This window comes from Cervus canadensis, chromosome 22 (assembly GCF_019320065.1).
Source record: "Cervus canadensis isolate Bull #8, Minnesota chromosome 22, ASM1932006v1, whole genome shotgun sequence".
Taxonomy (NCBI): Eukaryota; Metazoa; Chordata; class Mammalia; order Artiodactyla; family Cervidae; genus Cervus; species Cervus canadensis.
Window position 1 is genome coordinate 36,299,181 of NC_057407.1, and position 21,437 is coordinate 36,320,617.

The 21,437-nt window shown below is 42.7% G+C and overlaps 1 protein-coding gene across 3 annotated transcripts in view; it reads left to right on the forward strand.

Moving 5' to 3' along the window:
• CNTN4 (contactin 4) overlaps positions 1 to 21,437 on the forward strand; it is a 975,711-nt gene that overhangs the window by 951,672 nt on the left and 2,602 nt on the right. For all 3 annotated transcript variants that reach the window (XM_043443117.1, XM_043443116.1, XM_043443118.1), the window contains 8 exons: positions 1,002 to 1,160; positions 3,606 to 3,755; positions 5,878 to 5,948; positions 6,995 to 7,229; positions 9,533 to 9,645; positions 10,205 to 10,391; positions 10,823 to 10,935; positions 19,044 to 19,212. In XM_043443117.1, coding sequence (XP_043299052.1) covers positions 1,002 to 1,160; positions 3,606 to 3,755; positions 5,878 to 5,948; positions 6,995 to 7,229; positions 9,533 to 9,645; positions 10,205 to 10,391; positions 10,823 to 10,935; positions 19,044 to 19,212 — 1,197 coding nt within the window. The remainder of the gene's footprint in view (positions 1 to 1,001; positions 1,161 to 3,605; positions 3,756 to 5,877; positions 5,949 to 6,994; positions 7,230 to 9,532; positions 9,646 to 10,204; positions 10,392 to 10,822; positions 10,936 to 19,043; positions 19,213 to 21,437) is intronic.

Consider the following 21,437-nt stretch of genomic DNA (forward strand, 5'->3'; position numbering starts at 1 on the left):
CTGCCCCCTAGGAAGATCTCCTTACTCCTATCTAACACACAGGAACTTTGTCACTCTCTCTCCCTCCCTCGCATTCGATTTCTCTGCCAAGGTAGTCACTCATTAGAAATGCCTTTAACTGCCTGCTAAGAGCTTTTCGTATTGGAATCTAGGACAGCTTTGGGTCTTTGATCCGGCTCTGTGTTATTTTGTGTTTGCCTGCCAACCACTTTCCAGCTCTCTGTTTCTTTATGTTTTGCAAGCCTTCATTTAAAACTGATTTCCTCCCATTTCAGTGGTCTAAGCACAGTGCTCTGTGCACATCCAGAGCAGAAGTAGAAAAATACAGGTGCGACTTACAGAAATTGCAGATGTGGGTCCTCAGGCTCCAACCCGATTTTGAAATTTCTTTGAAGAAGCCACAGAGTTTGGTTTCTTGAACATGAGCCACTTTTCACAGCAGTTCCCTCACACATGACTGTGTTTTGGCATTTGATGTGGACATCCCAGTGCAGCTGGACTATGCAGAAAAACTCTGTGACCCCAAAGTTCTAAAGTCATTTTTGCTCACAGCATCAGGGGTAGAAATGACCACTTCCAGAAGACTCAGATCTTCATTTATCACCACTGTATCCCCAGATATCATGTCCAATTCATAGTAGGAACCTGTAAATATATGATGGGTGGATTAATGAACTTGGTCCCTGGTAGCACCCCAATATTCTCCTTTGGCATCTGGAAAAAAATATTCTATTGTAATTGTTGGGTACCTATTAGTTTTTCCTATTCTGTAGTGAACCCCTGGAGGGAGGAGCCCAGACCATGTTTCACTCATCTATGTAGTTTCAGAACCTAGAAGGAAGACAGGCACCTCACAGATATTCAGAAAGGAGTTGTCAAGTGTTGAACTTGGGGGTGGATGAATCAACAGTTGAATAGAATGTTGACCGTTCAACCGAGTGGTCACTTCCTTGGACCTTTGAACACACTGCTCCACTTCTGAGGGTCTTGCTCTTTCTCAGGTCCTCCAGGGCCCCCAGAGGCCGTGACTATAGATGAAATTACAGACACCACGGCTCAGCTCTCCTGGAGACCTGGGCCTGACAACCACAGCCCCGTCACCATGTATGTCATTCAAGCCAGGACTCCGTTCTCCGTGGGCTGGCAAGCGGTCAACACAGGTACTGTATTGAATCTCTGATTCTGCTGTCTCCCTGGGGCTTCAGGAACTCAGCAGAATGGACACAGCTGTGTGGCAGAAGCTGAGGGGCCTCTTGTTTCCTGTTCAGACACATCGCTACAGATGAGACTTTTGGGCAGCGTTTCCCAGACCTCAGCCCACTATACCATCATTTATTTAATATTTTTCTTTCTATTGATTCACATTTGCTTGTTCTTTAATTTGTTCTAAGCCACAGTGTCTAAAATGATGTTAGGTCTTGGCGGTGGTGGTGGTGTAGTTGGTAAGTTGTGTCTGACTCTTGTGACCTCATGGACTGTAGCCTGCAAAGCTCCTCTGTCCATCGGGTTCTCCAGGTGAGAATACTGGAGTGGGTTGCCATTTCCTTCTCCAGAGGATCTTCCTGACCTGGGAATCAAACCCTGGTCTCCTGCATTACAACCAGATTCTTTACCGACTGAGCTTTGAGACAAGCCGACAAGGTCTTGTGTTGGTTTTATTTTTTAAATATATTTTAAAATACATTTGTTATAAAAATAAAATGCATCATCTGTCTGTGCATTACCTGAAATTGTCTGTGTACCTCTAGTGGTGCACTTCGAAAAGCAGTGGATTGTGTTACTCTGTAGTCACAGTCTATGTAAAGTTTTTACCCAGCATTCAAGAAACCTGTATCTAAGGACTGCATGGAGATTCTTGACTTGCTGTCATTTTTTTAGATGGATACATTTGAGTATGAAGAGGCATGAGGTTTTGTTAAAGAATACGTGAGTAGGCCTACCATTTCTGCTCCTATCTATACCTCTCAATTGACTCATTTTTTTATTTTATTTAGGTTTTGTTTGAGGGAAAAAAACAAACAAGTAGTTATTGGAAGCACGTTGCACACTCCTCTGGTTTTTCCATTTGAGGGTATCTGACCTCAGAAATGGGTTTCTGTGTTTCCAGCTGAATCACTGACTTTCTCCTGGGTCATGGGAGTGTTTTAGGAAGAAAGGAAAGGAAAATCTGGAAATTAAGGAGCTATGACTTCTAATCCTGACTCTGCTAATCAAGCAGATTTCTATACATCTTTATTTTCCTCTTCTGTTAAATGGGCAAAATAAGAACTGTTATGACCCGGTACAGAAGTGATTGTGAAACTTAAAAAAAAAATAAAGTAAATCACTGAATAAATATGATGAAGGAAAGGAGGGGGATGAAGATATTGATATTCATAACAATGATAAGGCTAGTATACAAAAGAAAACAGCTACAGCTAGAATTGGCTGAGCCCTTATCTAAGCGCTTTTCTTGGGTTTGGTCAACTGCACTGTGACTAGGTGTTATTAGTTTTATTTCACAGTGAGAAAACCAAGCCATGGAAAGGTTGAGCGACTTCCCTAAGGTTCTTTGGCTGTGAAGAGTGGATTCAGGATTAGAATCCAGGTTGTCTGACTCCAGAGCCCACACTTCTCACCTTTGGAGGGAAGGACTGTATACATGTGGTCCCCAGGAGGCTGGAAGTCACTGACGTCTGGTCAGTGGGGCCTCAGCTTTGTCACAGGGACATCCCCTGAGCCCTTTGGGAAATCTTTATGGTAATCAGTTCAAAACCCAAAAGGTTGCACAGTGAGTGTAGAAGCCAAGTCCCGGGCTCTGTGGCTTGTGGCTTCAGGCAGTGAGCCCCGTCCTCTGTGAAGGAGGCCTTCCCCAAATCCTGCTGAATGAACACTGTCAAATGCTGCCTCTCTGATCCCATTTTTTGTGTTCTTCATGGACCGTCCATTCTACATTTGCAGCTTCTTTCTTTCGATGTGCTAATACAACTCATTGACAGTAGTTTGGATCTATAACATTATTACTCCATTGTTATTATAATGGAGCTTGGGCCATGTGGTCAAAGATACAAATCCACTTGGGTGAGTCATTTGACCTTTATGTGGTACCTTTTCCTCATCTATAAAAATGAAGAGAATAATTTTACATTATTCCTAGGGTAGTTGTAAGAATTAAACAGTGTGCCCAGTCCTATTCAGTAGGAACATGTGAGGTGAGCGAGAACAAGAGTGATTAGTCAGGTAGCCTTGGGCCTTGGAGACTGTCTTTTGTGGCATCATCTGCTGGTGTGAGATTTGAGTTGATTGGTCTGGCGCGGAGTGTTCTGGGATAACCTCCGTGTAAGGGATGTTTGTGCAGCTGCCCTCAGACCTGTGGTGGGACCCTGGTTACAGTGACGGTGATGATGGTGATGAACTAAGTTCCAATCTTCCTAACGCAGAATACTATGAAACATCCTTACCTTTTTTTTAATCTTATAATAACTAAAGTTTATGGCATATAATTTTGAATTCCTTTTAGTCAATATTTTATTACATATAATTTTGAATCACAATCACCAATACTTTTTCTTAAGTTGGGACAAGTAGTAAAATCAACTATTTTACTTTCTTTCGATGTCTTTCAGTCCCAGAACTCATTGATGGGAAGACATTCACAGCCACTGTGGTGGGTCTGAACCCCTGGGTCGAGTATGAATTCCGCACAGTTGCAGCCAACGTGATTGGGATTGGGGAGCCCAGCCGGCCCTCTGAGAAGCGGAGGACAGAAGAGGCCCGTGAGTAGCACTCCGAATACAGCAACTCCGGCTCCTTAGGGAGAGGCTTTTAATCACCCTGTTCTTCAGCCCTAATGAGGTTCTGTGTTAATACATCCTTCCCTACAATGACTGTAGTCATCAGAAATGAGGCCAGTAGATGCTCAGCTTATTAACCAGCAGGGAGTATCTTTTCTATTGTTGTTTTTATTTATTTATTTTTGTTGAAGTATATTTGATGTACAATATTATATAAGTTAGAGGTGTACAGTTTGGTGAGTCACAGTTTTTAAAGGTTACATTCCATTTATACTTATTATAAACTATGGGCTATATTCCCTATGTTTTATGATGTATCCTTGTACCTTATTTTGTACCTAATGATTTGTACCCCATACTTCCCTACCCTGACAACATCCCTTCCCAACTCCTGTCCCCACTGGTAACCACTGGTTTGTTCTTTCTCCCTTTCCATGAGTCCCAGCACTGAGTTTCAATCTAGGGTTATATTCTCACTCTTCGCCGGGTTCCCTGGTCCAGGGAGAGACACTTGTCTTAGTTCCCTCAAATGCCATGTCTTTCTTCATTGGTTCCTTTGTCACCAAGACTTTCCCACCAGGATTATTATTTTTTTAAAGGCACAACCACACTTCAAATGCTATCAACTCACAGGAATCTCAAGTGGCAAAGGTTAAGTTCTTCAGAAATGTCCAGTCAGATTATCTTAGGGCATAAACCCTTCCCAAAAGCTAAGGTTGGGAAATGAAAGTGTCAGTCACTCAGTTGTGCCCGACTCTGCAACCCTGTGAACTGCAGCCCGCCAGGTTCCTCTGGCCACGGGATTTTCCAGGCAAGGATACTGGAGTGGGTTGCCATTTCCTTCCTGCTAATTCAAGCAAGCCCAATCAACAGTTTAGTAGGAACTTCTGTAGACACAGCTTGGGTGAACACAGGGAGAGAATAGTATAAATTCATCAGCATTCCTGTCTTTGTCTCACATGGTGTGGAAGGCCTAGGTGTGGGTGTCTGAGAAGGTCCCAACTGTGATGAGACCAGTGTTTGTCACTGTTGTTATCCAGTCACTCAGTCACATCTGACTCTTTGTGACCCTGTGAACTGCCACACACCAGTCTTCCCTGTCCTTCACCGTCTCCCGGAGTTTGCTCAAACTCATGTCCCTTGAGTCAGTGATGCTATCTAACCATCTCATCCTCGGTGTTTGTTGAAGAAACAGCAAAGCCCCAGAGCAAATGGGGCCTCTGACCCTACTCTTGGACACAAATCCATCTAGATTTGTTTCATTGTCTTTATCCAAGGGGACATACCCAGACACCACATCTCTACCCCAGCCAGACATTTTCAGATTCTGTCTGGAGTTGTTCACTTACATGATGATAAGCCAATAATCCCCATGCTTCCTTCCCCCCCCCGTGAAATCATAATTTAATTAATTCCTCTCAGCAGTCCTGAGGAGAAAGCTAGCCAAATTTCCCCTCTTTTACAGAGAAAACTGGGGATCAAAGAGTTTAAGCACAGTGAGCCAGAGGTCACCCTCTGTCCACCACTTCCTTCAGCACCCAGCTCACAGCTCGCGTTGCTCTGAGAAGCCATTAGCCCAGCCCTGCTCTGAGCAGCCCGCGCTGCCGAAGGCCGCTGCACGCGTCCATTCTGTCTCTGCTGAACTATTGTGGTTGTCGCCATCGCTCTGTAATCATCCTGCATGTTCTCCTGCCTCCCAGCTAGACTGTAAACTCAGCGCAGGCAGAGTGTGTATTGTCTCCTTCGTGTATCGCCATGCGGTTAATAAACGCCTGCCCAAGCATTAGAACCAGAACCTCAGTCCTTTTCTCATCCCCCTGAACCTCGGCCTCTAGGGGTGGAGCTGAACCATTGTTCTGTCTTGTCAGATAACAGATGTGCCTTGTTGAATGGGAAATAAGTCACTATGGAATATCAGTTTCCTTGGTATATTTCATTTCTGTGAACTGATGCTTTAGACCCCTTGATCATACCATTTCTGAACTCAGAAAACAAAGCCGTGCACATCCAAGTATTTGTTAGACTGGGTCACCTCAGCCCAGCCGCCCTCTTGGCCCTCCTGGTCTTTGTCACCTGACATGACTTGTTTTTGTCTCCTCAACAGTCCCCGAAGTCACCCCAGCTAACGTCAGTGGTGGTGGAGGCAGCAAATCTGAACTGGTTATAACGTGGGAGGTAAATGAATCATGAAACAACAGCAACACACATTAGTCCAGGCTATCTTATCATTTTATTCTGTGTTAAACATATCTAGGAAGTTTCCTCCTCTGTTTTTAACAACTAAAAGCCATTGAGTGCAGACACTCCCTTAGGTCAGCAGGAAGAGATGATGTTTGCCCATCAATTATGGAGTTAAGTTTTAATTCAGTTCATCACAGAAAAAACAATCATGAAAGGGAAGACAACACAAGAAAAAAAGTGTATGTAATATTATACATTAAAGAAATCTGGCTTAGAGAAAACCAGTTTTTTTCTTTTTTCCCTGAATTACTTCAAGGCCAATTGATCTAAAACCTCTGTGCTCATTAGACTGTGTGTGCCAACACAATTTCCTAGGGTTGACTTTGCTGCTGGAGCCCTCTTGTGTAAGGTTATTTTTTTAAAAAACATAGAGGTTTATTAGTCACTCATTTATTGAAAATCGATTTTGAGAGAGGAGGTCAGAGCCTCAGCAAGAGTTCTAAATGTTTCTGAAGGATTCTAGACAACAAGCCTGGAAGTTCAAGTCTGTCCATTTTACCAAAGCCCCAGCAGTGACATAAACCCCTCACCCTTTCCTGCTCAGCATTTCTGAGCTGAGAGGGAAGATTTGGGCTGAGCAAAATGGTCCTCACTTCTTTGGTGAGAGCTGCTTCATTGAGTGTCTGTGTGACGCTGGAGGAAGAATCGTGTCGGATGGTACATGTTGGAAATGTTGGTTTTTAGATCAACTGCCCAGTGTCTCCCACCGTCATTTCCAACACTTTCAGAGTTGGGTCTCCCACGTCAGGAAGCCAGGCTCTCCACTGCAGGGTTACAGTGATGTTTTTAAACTCCTGCTGCAGTCCCCTCTGAATATCAAAGCTAGACGGATGGCAAGTCCCAAACCGAAGACTCTCTACAAAACCCACGATGAGATAGGATGGAGGCAAGACAGGGGTGTGGGTGGTGGTGGAATCAAACAAGGTGGCACTTGAATCAAGCTGCTGCAGTCTCTGAAGACCACCTCCCTTCTTTCCCAGACGGTCCCTGAGGAGTTACAGAACGGCAGAGGCTTTGGTTATGTGGTGGCCTTCCGACCCTACGGCAAAATGATCTGGATGCTGACCGTGCTGGCCTCCGCGGACGCCTCCAGATACGTGTTCAGGAATGAGAGCGTGCGTCCCTTCTCTCCTTTTGAGGTTAAAGTGGGTGTCTTCAACAATAAAGGAGAGGGCCCTTTCAGTCCCACCACAGTGGTATATTCTGCAGAAGAAGGTACGTTGCTTCTTCAATTCCAAGGTGGTGGTTTTATTTATTTGTTTATTTACTTATGGCTGCTCTGGGTCTTTGTGGCTATGTGTGGTCTCTCTAGGTTCAGAGAACAGGGGCAACTCTCTAGATGTGGTGCGCGGGCTTCTCACTGCAGGTGTGTGGGCTTCTCCTCTTGCTGAGTGTGGGCTCTAGGGTGCATGGGCTTCAGTAGTTGCTGCTCCTAGCCTCAGTAACTGTGGCTGGTGGGCTCCAGAGCACAAACTCCGTAGTTGTGGTGCGCCGGCTAAGCTGCCCCCCGACACACCCCACATGTAGGATGTTCCTGGACCAGGGATCGAACCAGTGTCCCCTGTATTGTAGCGGATTCCTAACCACTGGACCACAGGGGAAGCCCTAGATACTGATTTCAGGATGTGCCGTCAATTTAGCACCCCACCCATAAATTGAAGGCGTATCCTGACTTGAGAAAAGTGTAGTATGAAAAATACATTTCACTGTCTTCCACCAATCTCTTAGAAAGACAGCAACTCCATGATATATAAAAACAAATGGATATCCATTATTAATTCCATTGCTAGGGACCAAAATCACAAGCACTGTAGAAGATCTTCCATTTATATATAGTATTACTTTCAACAGAATTATATTTTATACCTTTAGGTGAGTGCCAAAATATAATTTGCATTTCCTCTTACCACTTTTCATATGTCATAGTATACTCAAAAATTATTCTGTTATTAAGTAGAGAGAGTCACGAAGCAATGTGATTGTTCTCATTGTCACCCCTGGTGTTATCCCATTGAGGGGTTCTCATTTATTTTTACTGCCTCTGTGCTAGCATTGCTCTTAGAATGCCTTGCATAATGGTCTTCATTTCCATTGGAGTTCACCTTCATTGTTTCAAAGCTGATGTTTGGAATGAGACCATATTAAAACAGTTCCAAGTTGAGTCATTGATTTGGAGTAAATGAAGATGCAGTCCGTTCTGTGAAGAAAGAGAAATCAGCCCCTTAGACTCAGCAGTTCTCCATGATCTCACCCTCACCCCTCTTTTCTGCTTCACTTCCCTGCATGATCCATGCTCCAACCATAGCCAGAGGATTTGCAGTTGTCCAAAGAAGCTTGAGCCCCTAGCATGTGCTTCAACTTCTCTTAATGTTCTCTGCCTTGCCCACTTTGTGATTTCAGTTACCTTTCAAAATTCAACTTGAACAACTAAGGCCTCTCATTTCCCTAGGCCAGCTGACTGCGTTGCTTCTCTTTGTCCCTGGACCCTAACATTCCTCTGTTATAATTCTCATCTCAATGTATTATAAGTTTTGAATTATAGTTTTATACTCTCACTAAGGTGTATTTCCCGAGGGCCAGATATTTATTTTTTCACCTTTGTGTCACCAGTGTCTGTGTGTATGCCACATAGACCCCTAATAAATACTGAGTGAATTAACACACAGACAGACTAATACATTATTATAAATAGACACAACATTAGTGGCCTCCACCTCCAGCATGTTCTGGAACATAATGTGGATTTCAGAGGGAGCACGCAAGTTACTGTTAATGGTTCTAGGTGAACCTTTAAAAATATCTGATAGTTATATATTGGTTTGAATTGCATCAGATAAAAAAATACAGCCATCAAATCAAAACCAGAATTTCATGAAGTTACAGCTCACAATATGTCTAAGCTTTTCCTTAAGAAAGACCACTGAAAGGAAAACCTTCACACAAAAACGGTACATAGCTCTGGCAGAAATCTGGCAAAAAGAACTGAAATGTGGGGGACAGACTTGGTCTCGACTCTCCTTTGCAGCTGAGGATACTGAGGCCCAGAAAGCATAAATGACTTGTCCAAGACATACAGATGGCGGTGCGGAACTGAACTGTCACCCAGCCCTCCTGAAACTTAGTCAAGTCAGTTGATTCTCCTGTTTTCTGTCTCTCTCATTTTCATAACAGCGAGTGGAACTCTCACCTATGACAAATGCTAATTAAGAAGGATGTATATTAAATAAATTGCTGGCTAGGAGAACTTGGCTCTTAAACTTCAGTTTCCTGGTTTATTTCCCTTTCACTTAACCCTAAATTTAGAAGACAAAGACTTTGAACAGCTCTCTTCAGCACTGTCTCCATCACCACCCCCTCTCAGCCATTAATCCTGGGTCCTCTGTGAAGTGAATGTTTGGGTCATGATCAGTAAAGATTAGTCTGTAGTAATGGATTCTTTGCACCTATGATGCCAAGCATCCAGAAGGCTATTTTGATATAGCTGATAGAGTTGTAAATTTTTCCACACTCATCTGCAGAACCCACCAAACCACCAGCCAGCATCTTTGCCAGAAGTCTTTCTGCAACAGACATTGAAGTTTTCTGGGCCTCCCCCATGGAGAAGAATAGAGGTCGGATACAAGGGTATGAGGTAAGCAAGAGAGGGGTGCCTTGGTTCTGGGTAAGGGTCTCTACCCCTCAGTGAGAACTTTCCAAACACAGACGGATGGAAAAAAAGACCTCGAGTTCCATGTAAAGACATTTGTTTCAGAGAACAGTGGCTTCTAGAGGAGCAGGAATGAAAGCACTGAGCATTCTGCTGTCAGCTTACTCCTTTCTGAATTACAGAGATCTGTGTCTAAACACATGCAGGTCTAAGCATATATAAGGTGGCTGGCAAATCGAACTTTGATTTCTGATACACCCAGCATCACTTGGCCTCAAACCAAGGTGGGGGTCAGGGAGGGAGAAATAGCAACGATGGTTGTGCCAATTTACCGTCTCACTCTGAAGCTCAGAACAAAGAGGGGGCCTTTTTTTTATTGCCAATTATTTCTCAGTGCACACAAAGGTCTTGGTTCTGAACGCTCTGCTTATGACTTGCTGTATAGAAAATTAACACTGTCCTAAGAATCTTGTATGAAAAAAAATCACATTGGCGATATCCCCAATAGGTATGACATCCAAGATCTTCCTTTGTGTTTTCTCAGGTTAAATATTGGAGACACGATGACAAAGAAGAAAATGCTCGAAAAATACGAACAATAGGAAATCAGACGTCAACGAAAATCACCAACTTAAAAGGCAGTGCCCTGTATCATTTAGCTGTCAAGGCATATAATTCTGCTGGGACAGGCCCCTCCAGTGCAACGGTCAATGTGACAACCAGAAAGCCACGTAAGAATATTCTTGCTCAGAAATATTTCAGGGATTCATCAAACATATTCCAAGTTCATTGCCCATCCCTACCTCCCAGTGATCATTTGCATACTAATTGGTATCATTATGGAGATTCAGATTTACCTTAGCATTTTAACTGAACCTTCCCGAATACCATGCAAAATTCATTGCTCTGGAGGACAGAAAGATAAATGTTTTCTCCTCACTGGGAAGGGCTACTTCTTTTAGCTATAAATGTTAGGCGACCAACTGAATCTTTTTCCATTTGCAGCGCTGTATCTCGTCAGATTTTAGTGACCTTGAAGACACATATTAGTGCAATAGCCCGTTAAATTGCCTCCACTCTCGAATTCTAGGAAGGAGATATTCCTCAGAATCCATTGAGACTTAATAATCTGTGACTTCGTATATCTTAATTTTTTTTATAGCGCCAAGTCAACCCCCTGGAAACATCATATGGAATTCATCGGACTCCAAAATTATCCTCAATTGGGATCAAGTGAAGGCCCTGGATAATGAGTCAGAAGTAAAAGGATACAAAGTGGGTAATTTCTTTTTTTGCTAAGGCACCTATACTCCTGCTGTTAACCGGGGCACACTGTTCTCGTGAACCTTACAATCACTGTCCTCACTTTCCCAGATGATGCTCTCACAGCCTCCTTTCTCCATCTCTGCTCCAGAGTGGTTTGGTCTGAGTTTTATAAATGGTCCCTGACAACTGACCAGGGTTGAGAGAATCACCTAAACTTCAGTCTCAGGCACAGTCACCAGAAGCAGTTAAAGACCCTGTGTTTGGGTCTATAAAAAAATCACGAAGAACCACATTTTTAATATCTTCAAAGTCAGTTTTGTTTTGTTCTTGTCTTGATCACATTTTTAATCAACAGTAGTAACTTCTCAGTGTTACTAATGGTTAATTATTTTTGTTCATGTCCCTTTTGTTATGGAAATACTGTTGTTGTTTAGTCTCCAAATCATGTCCAACTCTTTGTGACCCTCTGGACTATAGCCTGCCAGGTTCCTCTGTCCATGGGATTTCCCAGGCAAGAATACTGGAGTGGGTTGCCATTTCCTTCTCCAAGGAATCTTCCTGACCCAGGGATTGAACCCTCATCTCCTGCTTGGCAGGTGGATTCTTTACCACTGAGCCACCAGGGAAGCCCGTATATGTGCATGTGTATATGGATATGGATGTGCACGTATACACAAGAATTTTTTAGGAAATTAATTTACCTGATCCTATAAATGTTAGCCTGACTTTAATAAACTAGAAAAGGAAATTGATTGTAGCTGTGGTGCCACAGTCATTAAAATTAAAAGGCATTTTAAGTATCCTGTTTTGTTTCACTTTTAAACAACATTTGGGGCAACACAGGCCAAAGAGTCAGCAGGATGTATCAAGCCGGCATGCTGCTATTTTGTGGCATTTTCGGTGGGAGCTGAAGACAGCAGCGCACTGACAGTGCTGGCAGGCGCTCGTTACAGCGTGTGAAGCCAGGGCGGGGAGTTGACACAGTTAGCCTTGAGTGATGTGATTAGAGGATTCGGAAACCTTCCCTTCTATGGACCGTTTTCCTTTGTCCACAAGGCACAGTGATTTGTATTCTGCAGCAGGGAAATGTTCCCTAAGAACTGATCTACAGACCTTCCACTGGATCCCTTTTTAAAAGGAAACTTTCTAGAATACAGAGTAGAGCAAGAAACAACCACGTCTTGATCGTCTAGTCAGTATGCGACTTCAGGTAAATCACATAACCTCTCTGGGACTGCATTTCTCTTTTGCTAAAGGAGAAATCTGCCAGTGCCTTCATTTTCCCCGAGCCTTTATGGCTCTATTCCTTCTCCTTGGGACTGCCCCCTCTTACATCCTCATCCTTAATCGGGTCTGAGATGAGAAGCCTTCCCTGATGGCCAGAGCTCTCACTATTTGTCAGATTTTTAAAAGTACTTTCCATCCTCTTGGGTAATTATAATTGGCTGATGACTTACTGTGAATCCCCAGACTGTGGGCCTCACGAGCACCTAGCCTGAATGGTCCCTGTAATTTCTCCAGCCAAGGATGCATTCTCTACAGTGGTATGAGAAGGGAGCCCTCATTTCCCGAACTCCTAAATCATTAGTCTCTTAGTGTGAAATAATTGGAAAGAGTTCATCTGACTAGTTCTATCCAACTTGAGAGAGGCCTGGGGTTTGGGAGGCTGGAAGATGAAAGAGAGAGAAAGGAGTGAGAGGACGCAAAGAAAGAAGGCAGGAGTGAAGACAGTTCTCACAGTTCTCTGACCCACGCTGACACTGCCGAGACTTTGAACACAGCACGAAAGAGATGCAGATGTGATTGGCCTGAATTAATTTAACCAAACCAAGGGAGAGAAGGAAAAAAATACAGGAGACAGAAAGTCTTCCTTCCGGCTTCCAGTGTCACCTAGTAGAACAGGAGAGAGGAAACACAATAAAAATCCCAAAGCTTTAGCAGTCCCTGAGGAGGGGCACGAGTTCCATGAAAGAAGCTTTTATTAGGTCTTAAAGCTCAGGTTGAAACTGGTGCTGAAATAAAATTGAACGGCAGGGAGCTGCCTAAAGAATTTCAGGGAACCAAGCAAAATGTTAGCTGGGCAGGAAACCCCGGAGATCATCCAGCCGAAGCCCTTCATTTTACAAATGTGAAAACTGAAGGCTGTTGAATAAAGGGACTTGGAGTGCCATCAGCTTCCACAGGGCAGGGATGCATACACAAGCTGAAGTTTGCTTCAGTGAGCTGGGTCTAAAGGATTATAGGCATTTTCAGGAGAATAATTGAAAAATGAGTATCATTTAGTTACTACGTCTTTGTCTTCCCGCCCTCTCTCCGAAACTCGTATGAACTTGTCTTATTAGCACTTTTCCAAGGAGGCCCTTCATATATATACATACATATATATATATATATATTTTTTTTTTAATTCAACAGACACTTTTACAGACATCTAGAAGATTCCCCAGTGCAGCACAGAATCAGGCAGGTATGCGGGAATCAAGCAGCACAAGGCTGACATGGAAGTAGTCACCTCCCAGAAAAGAACTGGGGCTTCCCACAGTATTTGGGGAACTTTTTACTCCTGTAGAACTAGAATGAAACATTGGAACAAATTACAGCTGGATAGCATGGAACTTTTGCAGATGTGAGCAGCAGATGAGATGATATAAATTATTTATTTATTTATTTTGGTAGAAAGACCCAGTATGTATTTATTTCATATATTCATCACAAGGGTTCAACCACAGACTTAATTTAAAATAAAAAAAGAAACAAAAAAGACATTACAATTTAAGATATAGAGACCTATCCAGAAATCAAGGAAAGGACAATCTCAGGAAATAATAAAAAGACAGCACAGGGAGAACCATGGATTTAGGCCTCCCCCCACCCCCACCGCCGCCAATAATTTTTTTTTCATGTTGATACACTGTGTCTTGTAGATCTAAATTACATCTATGAAATAGCTAGTGGCACCTCCAGGGTGGGAATTTCATGCCTTAGGAAGCATCACTAACGGGTGGGTATGAAGTTTGAAATGCTGCATGTGCTGACTGAAGGAGTAACAAGGTGGGAAGGTGCCTTTCTGACTTCTTCTTGACTTCCCATTCGATTCAGTTCCTTCCCTTCTCTTTAGAGCTGGGACTGGAGGAACCAGACTCCCCACGCATCCTCATTTAGATCCCAAGGGATCTCAGCATACCTGGTTACAGATATTGAAATGCTACACACACAGTGTCAACGTTCAGGATATATAGTTCTGTAAAAACTATACATACATGTCTGTGTGTGTTTTTGTTTTTCTATCTAAATTGTCTAGATCTGTGGGTTTTCTGCTTGGGTAAACAGTCCACAAAAGAACTCAACTTTAGGACGTTTAAGGCCCCACATACTGTTTCAGCACAAATTGTCAAGCTACTTTATGACACTTGAACTAAAAAGAGAGTGTGTCTGGTTTCCGTATCACAAAGTAAACTGTCTACAGAGCCAGGCAGGTTATGTAAATGGATTAATGTGGCTTAATTCTTTCAACAAAATATCATCAATAAACATGCCAAGTACAGGTCCAATTCTTTCTAACTTTATAATAACCCATGAAGCAGGTGCAGTTATTAGCCTCAGTTTTATAGATAAATAACTCATGGCACAAAGTTTAGTAACTTGCCTTCTTCATATAGCTAGTATTCTTTTTACTAATTTATTGAGACATGATTGACATATAATATTGTGTAAGTTTAAGATATATACATGTTGATTTGATACATTTATATATTGCGATATGATCACCACCATAGCATATGCTAAGGCCTCCATCCCATCACTTACTTACCATTTCTTGTTTGTGGTGAGAACATTGAGATCTACTCTCTTAGCACCACCCGAGTACATGATACAGTGTTATTAACACAGCTAGTATATTGACCTGAACTCGGAATACAGGCAGTATGGATCCAGAGTCCTGCCTTTTAGCCCCTCAGTTATTTGCCTGCCAGAAGTAAACAAATAGATCAATAAAGTACTACCAAGAGAAATAACTCAGAGTGAGGGGAGTAGACAGTGGATAGATAGGAGAGATGTTATTTTAAATAAAGCCCAGGGAAAGCCTTTATCAAGGGGTGACATTTCAATTGGGTCATAAAAAGAGGAGGGAGTGAGATAAGCAGCCCTCTCAGAGTGTTCCAAGAATAGTGACCAGGATGTGCAAATGTCCTGAGGTAGATACATAGCATCATGACATAATAGGGTGTGTTGGAGACCATGGTACCTATAGACTTTGTGATGGTCCAGAAAAAGCAGTAAGTTCTAAGGTCCAACCAGTTGTTTCCAGACAGGAATGTAGACCAATGTGGCTATATCTTCCAGTTTTTAATAGAATCCCAAATTTTATTATGTATAGTTTCTTGGTGTATAGTTTTAAAACTATGTATAGTTTTAAGTGGTGACGTCTAACTTTAAAAAAAAGTAAACCCACCGAGGGCCAAATAGTTAAGATGTGCAAGCCAAATGTGACCTATGGGCCATGAGCTTTCTACTCTCTAACCCCCTTTGTTTTGTGTTCATGGAAACAGAGACCAGAGAATGAAAGCAGTTTGTCCACAGTGGTGGCCAAGCTGGTCTTAGTTAAGAATGTAGGCTGTGAACCCACCCTGCCTGAGTTTGAATGCTGTGTCCCCCACTTACTGGCTGTAAGATCCTGGGCACATTGCTGAACATCTCCAGGCCTCAGACTCCTCATCTTTAAAATCAGAATAGGGACTTCTGTGATGATCCAGGAGTTAAGACTCCACACTTCCAGTGCAGGGGAAGCAGGTATAATACCTGGTCAGGTAACTAAGATCCCACATGCAGCGTGGCCAAAAAAGAAAATCAGAATAATAACAGTGCCTATCTCAAGGTATATGATGTTGAAACTCATGATCAGCATTCAACAATGTTTGATCCTATTTTCATTGTTCCCACGAACTTACTCTTTCTCCTTGTCTTCCACAGCGGATTATAGGAAATGTAAGCACTGCCTTTAAGTCAATCAGTTGAACTAAGCTTGGACTAAGGTCAATCAGCAGAACTAAAGCTGGAATAAGCCTCATTGTGGTATAAAGGCTTTACAGGCCTTTATTAGCTCCCACTGCAGTCCCCAGGGCTTCTCCAGTAGCCCAGTGGTAAAGGATCTGCCTGCAATGCATAAGCCACAGGAGACCCAGGTTTGATCCCTGAGTTGGGAAGATCCCCTGGAGGAGGGCAGCCGACTCCAGTATTCTTGCCTGGAGAATCCCCATGGACAGAGGAGCCTGGTGGGCTGCCATCCATGGGGTTGCAAAGAGTTGGACATGACTGAAGCGACTTAGCACACATGCACGCAGCTGAGCCCCCAATGTTACATGACTAGTAAACAGTGCTGATAAAAGGGCTGTTTTTTCCTCTAAGTGTTTCTTTTGGATTTATATTTGAAACTAGTTGAATCCTCTGTGCTCTGGCAAGGACCAGAGGTAAATCAAAGAAGCAATTTATTCCTCAAAGCCAGATGTGCCCTTGCATCCCATCAGCCAGCCCATGTTCCTGAAGGGCTGTGATGAGATGCTCTGACAGTCCCGGATGCGCCTCAGGATTTATTTGAACCTGATCATTAGTGAGTGGATGCTGAGTTTGATACAACTGAAACTCCTGAGAAGGAAGGGGGACGCTTATGAATCTTTCCACCCTAAGGAAATTGTGTTTTCCACCTTGTATTAGAGAGACATAAATAAAGGTGATGAAATGTCAGGAAACAAATGGGATCTAAACCATTTTAAGGGAATTTGATGCATTTCTCTTGTGTTTGGTTTTCTTGCAATAGTAGAGTGACCCTATGTCTCTGACCCCAGCAAATCAGAATTCACAGTGGGTCTTAGGGGGCTTCCCAGGTGGCTCAGACGTAAAAAATCCACCTGTCAAGCAGGAGACCCGGGCTTGATCCCTGGGTCTGATCCCTTGGTCGGGAAGATCCCATGGAAAAGGAAATGGCAGCGCACTTCAGTATTCTTGCTTGGTAAAGCCCATGGCCAGAGGAGCCTGGCGGGCTCCAGCGCACAGGTTTGTAAGTACTGATCAGTGGCAGCAGTGGGTCTGAGGGAGAGATGAGCTAGTCTTACTGTTCTCTAAGTGTGGCCCCTGGACCAGAAGCAATGGTTTTACCTGAGGACTTGTCAGAAATGCAGATTTTTCAAGTCCCAACTACGACCTATGAAATCAGAAACTCAAGGGGGGCCCAGTGATAGATGCTTTAAGAGGCCCTCCAGTCAACTCTGATACAAGCTTAGGTTTGAGAACCCTGATGTCATTCATGATTCCCTGAATGAACATCTGAAGATCTTTTTAAAAACATACCATGGCCTGGACCCTTCTTCTCTGGAGTCTGACATAGGAGGTCTGGGGAGTGGCCGGAGCGGGATTCCTCAGCCTTGTCACTGATGCCACTTCAAGTTGGATGATTCTCTGTTGTGGGGACTGCCCTCTGTATTATAGGGGGACCCAGGCACTCACAACACTAGCAGCAGCCATTATAACAACCAAAAATGTCTGCGGACATTCGCCAAATGCCCTCCCAGGGCACAAAATTGCTCCTCCACTCCCTCCACCCCAGCTGAGAACTGGTGGCCTATTAGCAGGGTTCCCCAACCTCATTTTCTAATGCCTGATGATCTGAAGTGGAGCTGATGTAATAATAATAGAAATAAAGTGCACAGTAAATATTAATACACTTGAATCATCCTGAAACTACCCCCCACCTCCACCCCTAATTTGTGGAAAAACTGTCTTCCGTGAAACCAGTCCTGGTGCCAAAAAGATTGGAGATCACTGGACTAGAGCATTGCTATTTTTCCAGGTTCCCTAAGTGCTTCTACATACAACCAGGACCTGGAACCATTCATGTCACCCAGCCCTATCTTTTTTTTAATACCAAGAGAAATGATGAGTTATAGTGGTTGAAGACCATGGGCTTAGAAACCCTCATCTAGTCACTCACCGGCTCTGCAATATCCCTGGGCCTCAGTGTCCTCATCTGTGGGCACAAATAATAGTGCCTGTCTTGTCAGATGCTGTCACCATTAAGCATAGCTGTGCCAGTAGAGTGTCTGGCTCAGAGTAAAGAGAAAACATTTGTGGGACAGTTCTCATCACAACTGTTATATCCAGAAAGGCAGGTACACCTCTCTGGACCTTTATCTTTAGTTCCTAATAGGGACTGTTGATGACCAGGGTAGGCAATGCCAGGTGGTGAGGGTATTTTCAAGGAAGCTAGTTAGCCATCTCATCCTGTGAACTACCAGCCTAGACTCTGGCCCAGCAGAAGCCAAAGTGGTCAACAAAGATGTGTAAGTGACACTGGAGGAGCTACAGACACTTCGAGAGTGACAGTAATGGTCCTATAACACCCTCCCTTTTCTATGTCGCTTTAAAAGGGTTCCCAGTGGGAGGGGGAGGAAAAAGGGTTTCTGCCCTTGCCTTTCAGAGATGCTCTTCCTGTGCTGAAATGTCCTCTTTCCAAAGGATTAATAATGATAGTTTATCATGCCTGATTTTTGCTTCTAACCTTCGCCAAGTTATCTTTGTATCTCTTGTTTCCTTTAATACTTCATAGATACCATGTCCTACATGCTTTCTTTGAGTCCTTTATTTTATTGAATCCTGTGCAATCTTGAAGACTTCCTAGGGAAGTCGGTATTATTGTCCCCATTTTACAGATGAGGGCATTGAGGCTCAGAGTGGGAAAGTAAGTGGACCAAGGTCACACAGCAGCCAAATCTGTTCTGATGCCAAAGACCCTCATATGTCACTGAGCTCTGTATAGCCAGTTTTTCAAGTGTTTTAACTGAGCCTCCAGAAGTCACGTGAGGTCACAGAGCACGTTGTTAGGCTCATGCTAGCCACGCTTCCATGCCACACAAGCCTGTCAACTCTTTCCTTGTGATGAAATAAATGGTGGCTGCAGACATGCCCCTTGCTATAAATGAGCCTTCCGAATGCATGTGGGCAGCCTGACAACTTCAGCATCCCCACATTTCACTGGCGCCCAAAGGTAGAAACAAATGTCTGCTGCATCCCGGGGGGGCCTTTGTGAGGACAGCAGGTGACACCTGTTCTTCCCATGTTGGCAGGTCCTGTACAGATGGAGCCGACAGAGTAGCACATCTGTCATTGAAACAAACAAAACGTCGGTGGAGCTTTCTTTGCCTTTTGATGAAGATTATATAATAGAAATTAAGCCATTCAGTGACGGAGGAGATGGCAGCAGCAGTGAACAGATTCGAATTCCAAAGATATCAAGTAAGAACGTCTCTCTCTCTCTTTTTTTTTTCCCCTCCCTTCTCCCTGTCTGCCTTATTGCCTAAGCCTCCCAGTGAGCCAGGACTCAGATGAAATTAAACATGATAAAAAAAAAGACATGATAAAAATGGACAATACCATCCTCCTTCCTTAGACAACTGATATTTGCTAATCGCAGGTAGTTTTGTGCAAAAAACAGTCTGACCTGTCTTGGCTGATGTAATAAGGATTTAGTCACTTGACAATCAATAATGAGGTTAAAGCAGCCACAGATCAGTCACCCGGATCTTCCATGTCACCCAGGTGGCTGACAGCTATAGTAACCCCCAGATTATAGGTTAGAAAGTTAAAAGTGTGACTTAGGAGGAACAAGCGAAAAAGAGTTCTTTAAATTGCTCTAGGAGCCTGTCTCTAGTGATACAATATAATTTAATGTCTTTGGCTGAAAATGTTTTGAGCTTGAAACTGTTTATTTTGAACTTGTGTATGTAACGTGTACATCAGCACACATGTCTACATATAGTCAAGAATATATTTGTTTTCAAAGACTGTTGAAGTGTATGTTCTTTTTTCACACAAACACATTCAATCTATTTTTCAAATATTGTGTTTGCAACTATCTCAACAGCATATTATTTTTTGCTGTATGATTTTATTTGAAAATTTTTTTTAAAAAAAGGCAAAATAGGAAAATCCATAGAGGCAGATTGGTGACTGAAAGTGACTGGCCACTGGTGTTCATTGTGGCTTAATGGGTACTAGGTTTCCATTTCAGATGGTGAAAAAGTTCTAGAACTAGATGTGGTCCTGGCTGCACAACATTGGAGTGAACTTAAGGCCACTGAGTTGTACACTTTAAAATAGTTAAAATGCTAACCTTTACATTATGTGTATCTTACCACAATAATAAAACAAATAAGATTGCCATTAGGTATCTAAGTGTAGATTTTCACTGGCTTTTGGATTTACTAGTCAAGAGGTAAGGGGTTCAGTGAAGGCTAGAGATAGGAACTTTCAAGTCATTGATGGACATTGGATATTTTAAATCATGGACAATCCTTACTACAGAGTCCTGGGCATCAGTCCCTTTGTTCAGTGTCCATTTTATTATTTGTCGGATGAGGAAAGACTCTGGTATCCTTGCTGTATCAAGTTACAATGAAGTATCCACTCAACTAGTTTTAACTGCATCTATCAAATTTGGATGCCTCAAAGCAGAAAAGAAAATGTTCACTGGTCACTTCACCCTTCTTCTGAATAAGCACTTATTACTGTTAGTGAATAGAACAGGACCTCTGGTGGGAAATGCAGGCTACTCCAAGAACATGCTCCAGATTCAGGAGTAATTTGTCATCTTCCAGATGAGGTTTATATTTACTACACCTCTTTTGCATGCAAATACTAACACAGTTTTTTCTTTGCAAACACTGGGGAGAATTGGTTTCCACATCTCCGAAGAGGCTCTAACTTCTGTTGAAAGGAACCAGATCTATGGTGAGATGTGGAAGTAATCTCCAGGCCACAAAAAACACAAGATTGGAGTTTGTTTTGGGGTTAATTTATCTCTCTTTCTTAAAATCTGACTTCATACTTGCTTATCATTTCAATAACTGTTTTTTTTAAGATTGATAATTCTTGATTTAATTCATTACAAAAACATCTTTGAAGCAATTTTATTGTTATAATGATTAGATGATAAGGCTGTAGCTGTGAATAAAACATGGTCTCTTTCTCAAGAGGTTTTCCATTTTGGTGGTTAGAGATCTTACAATCTTGATAAAACTCAAATGAGAGTTGATAATTTCTTACTGTGAAAACAATATAAGACATATAAGGAAAAGTTTTTAAAAGATTGAGCTTATTTTGTTGGGAAAAAATAGGTATATTTAGATATATATATATGTTGGAATCCCAATTCAGGTCTTTACTAAGTGGGTAATCTTAGACTTATCTTCTCTCTCTGGGCCCCAGTTTCCTTATCTGTTAAATTGTGTAATAACCATACCAGAGGTTCTCAGGGTTTTTGCAGGAATGTCATATGGCTGTGTGCCCAGCACAAAGCTTGAATTCGAAAGAGAACATCAATGTTTATTTTGCTGCATCATTGATATCCTAATATTTATCTGTAATGTTTGCAGTCATTTAGAAGTTTCTTCTCATGTTAGATGTGGACACCCTTCCTTAACAAATGCTTAAATAGAGGTCCAGAGATGTCCACCACCTGC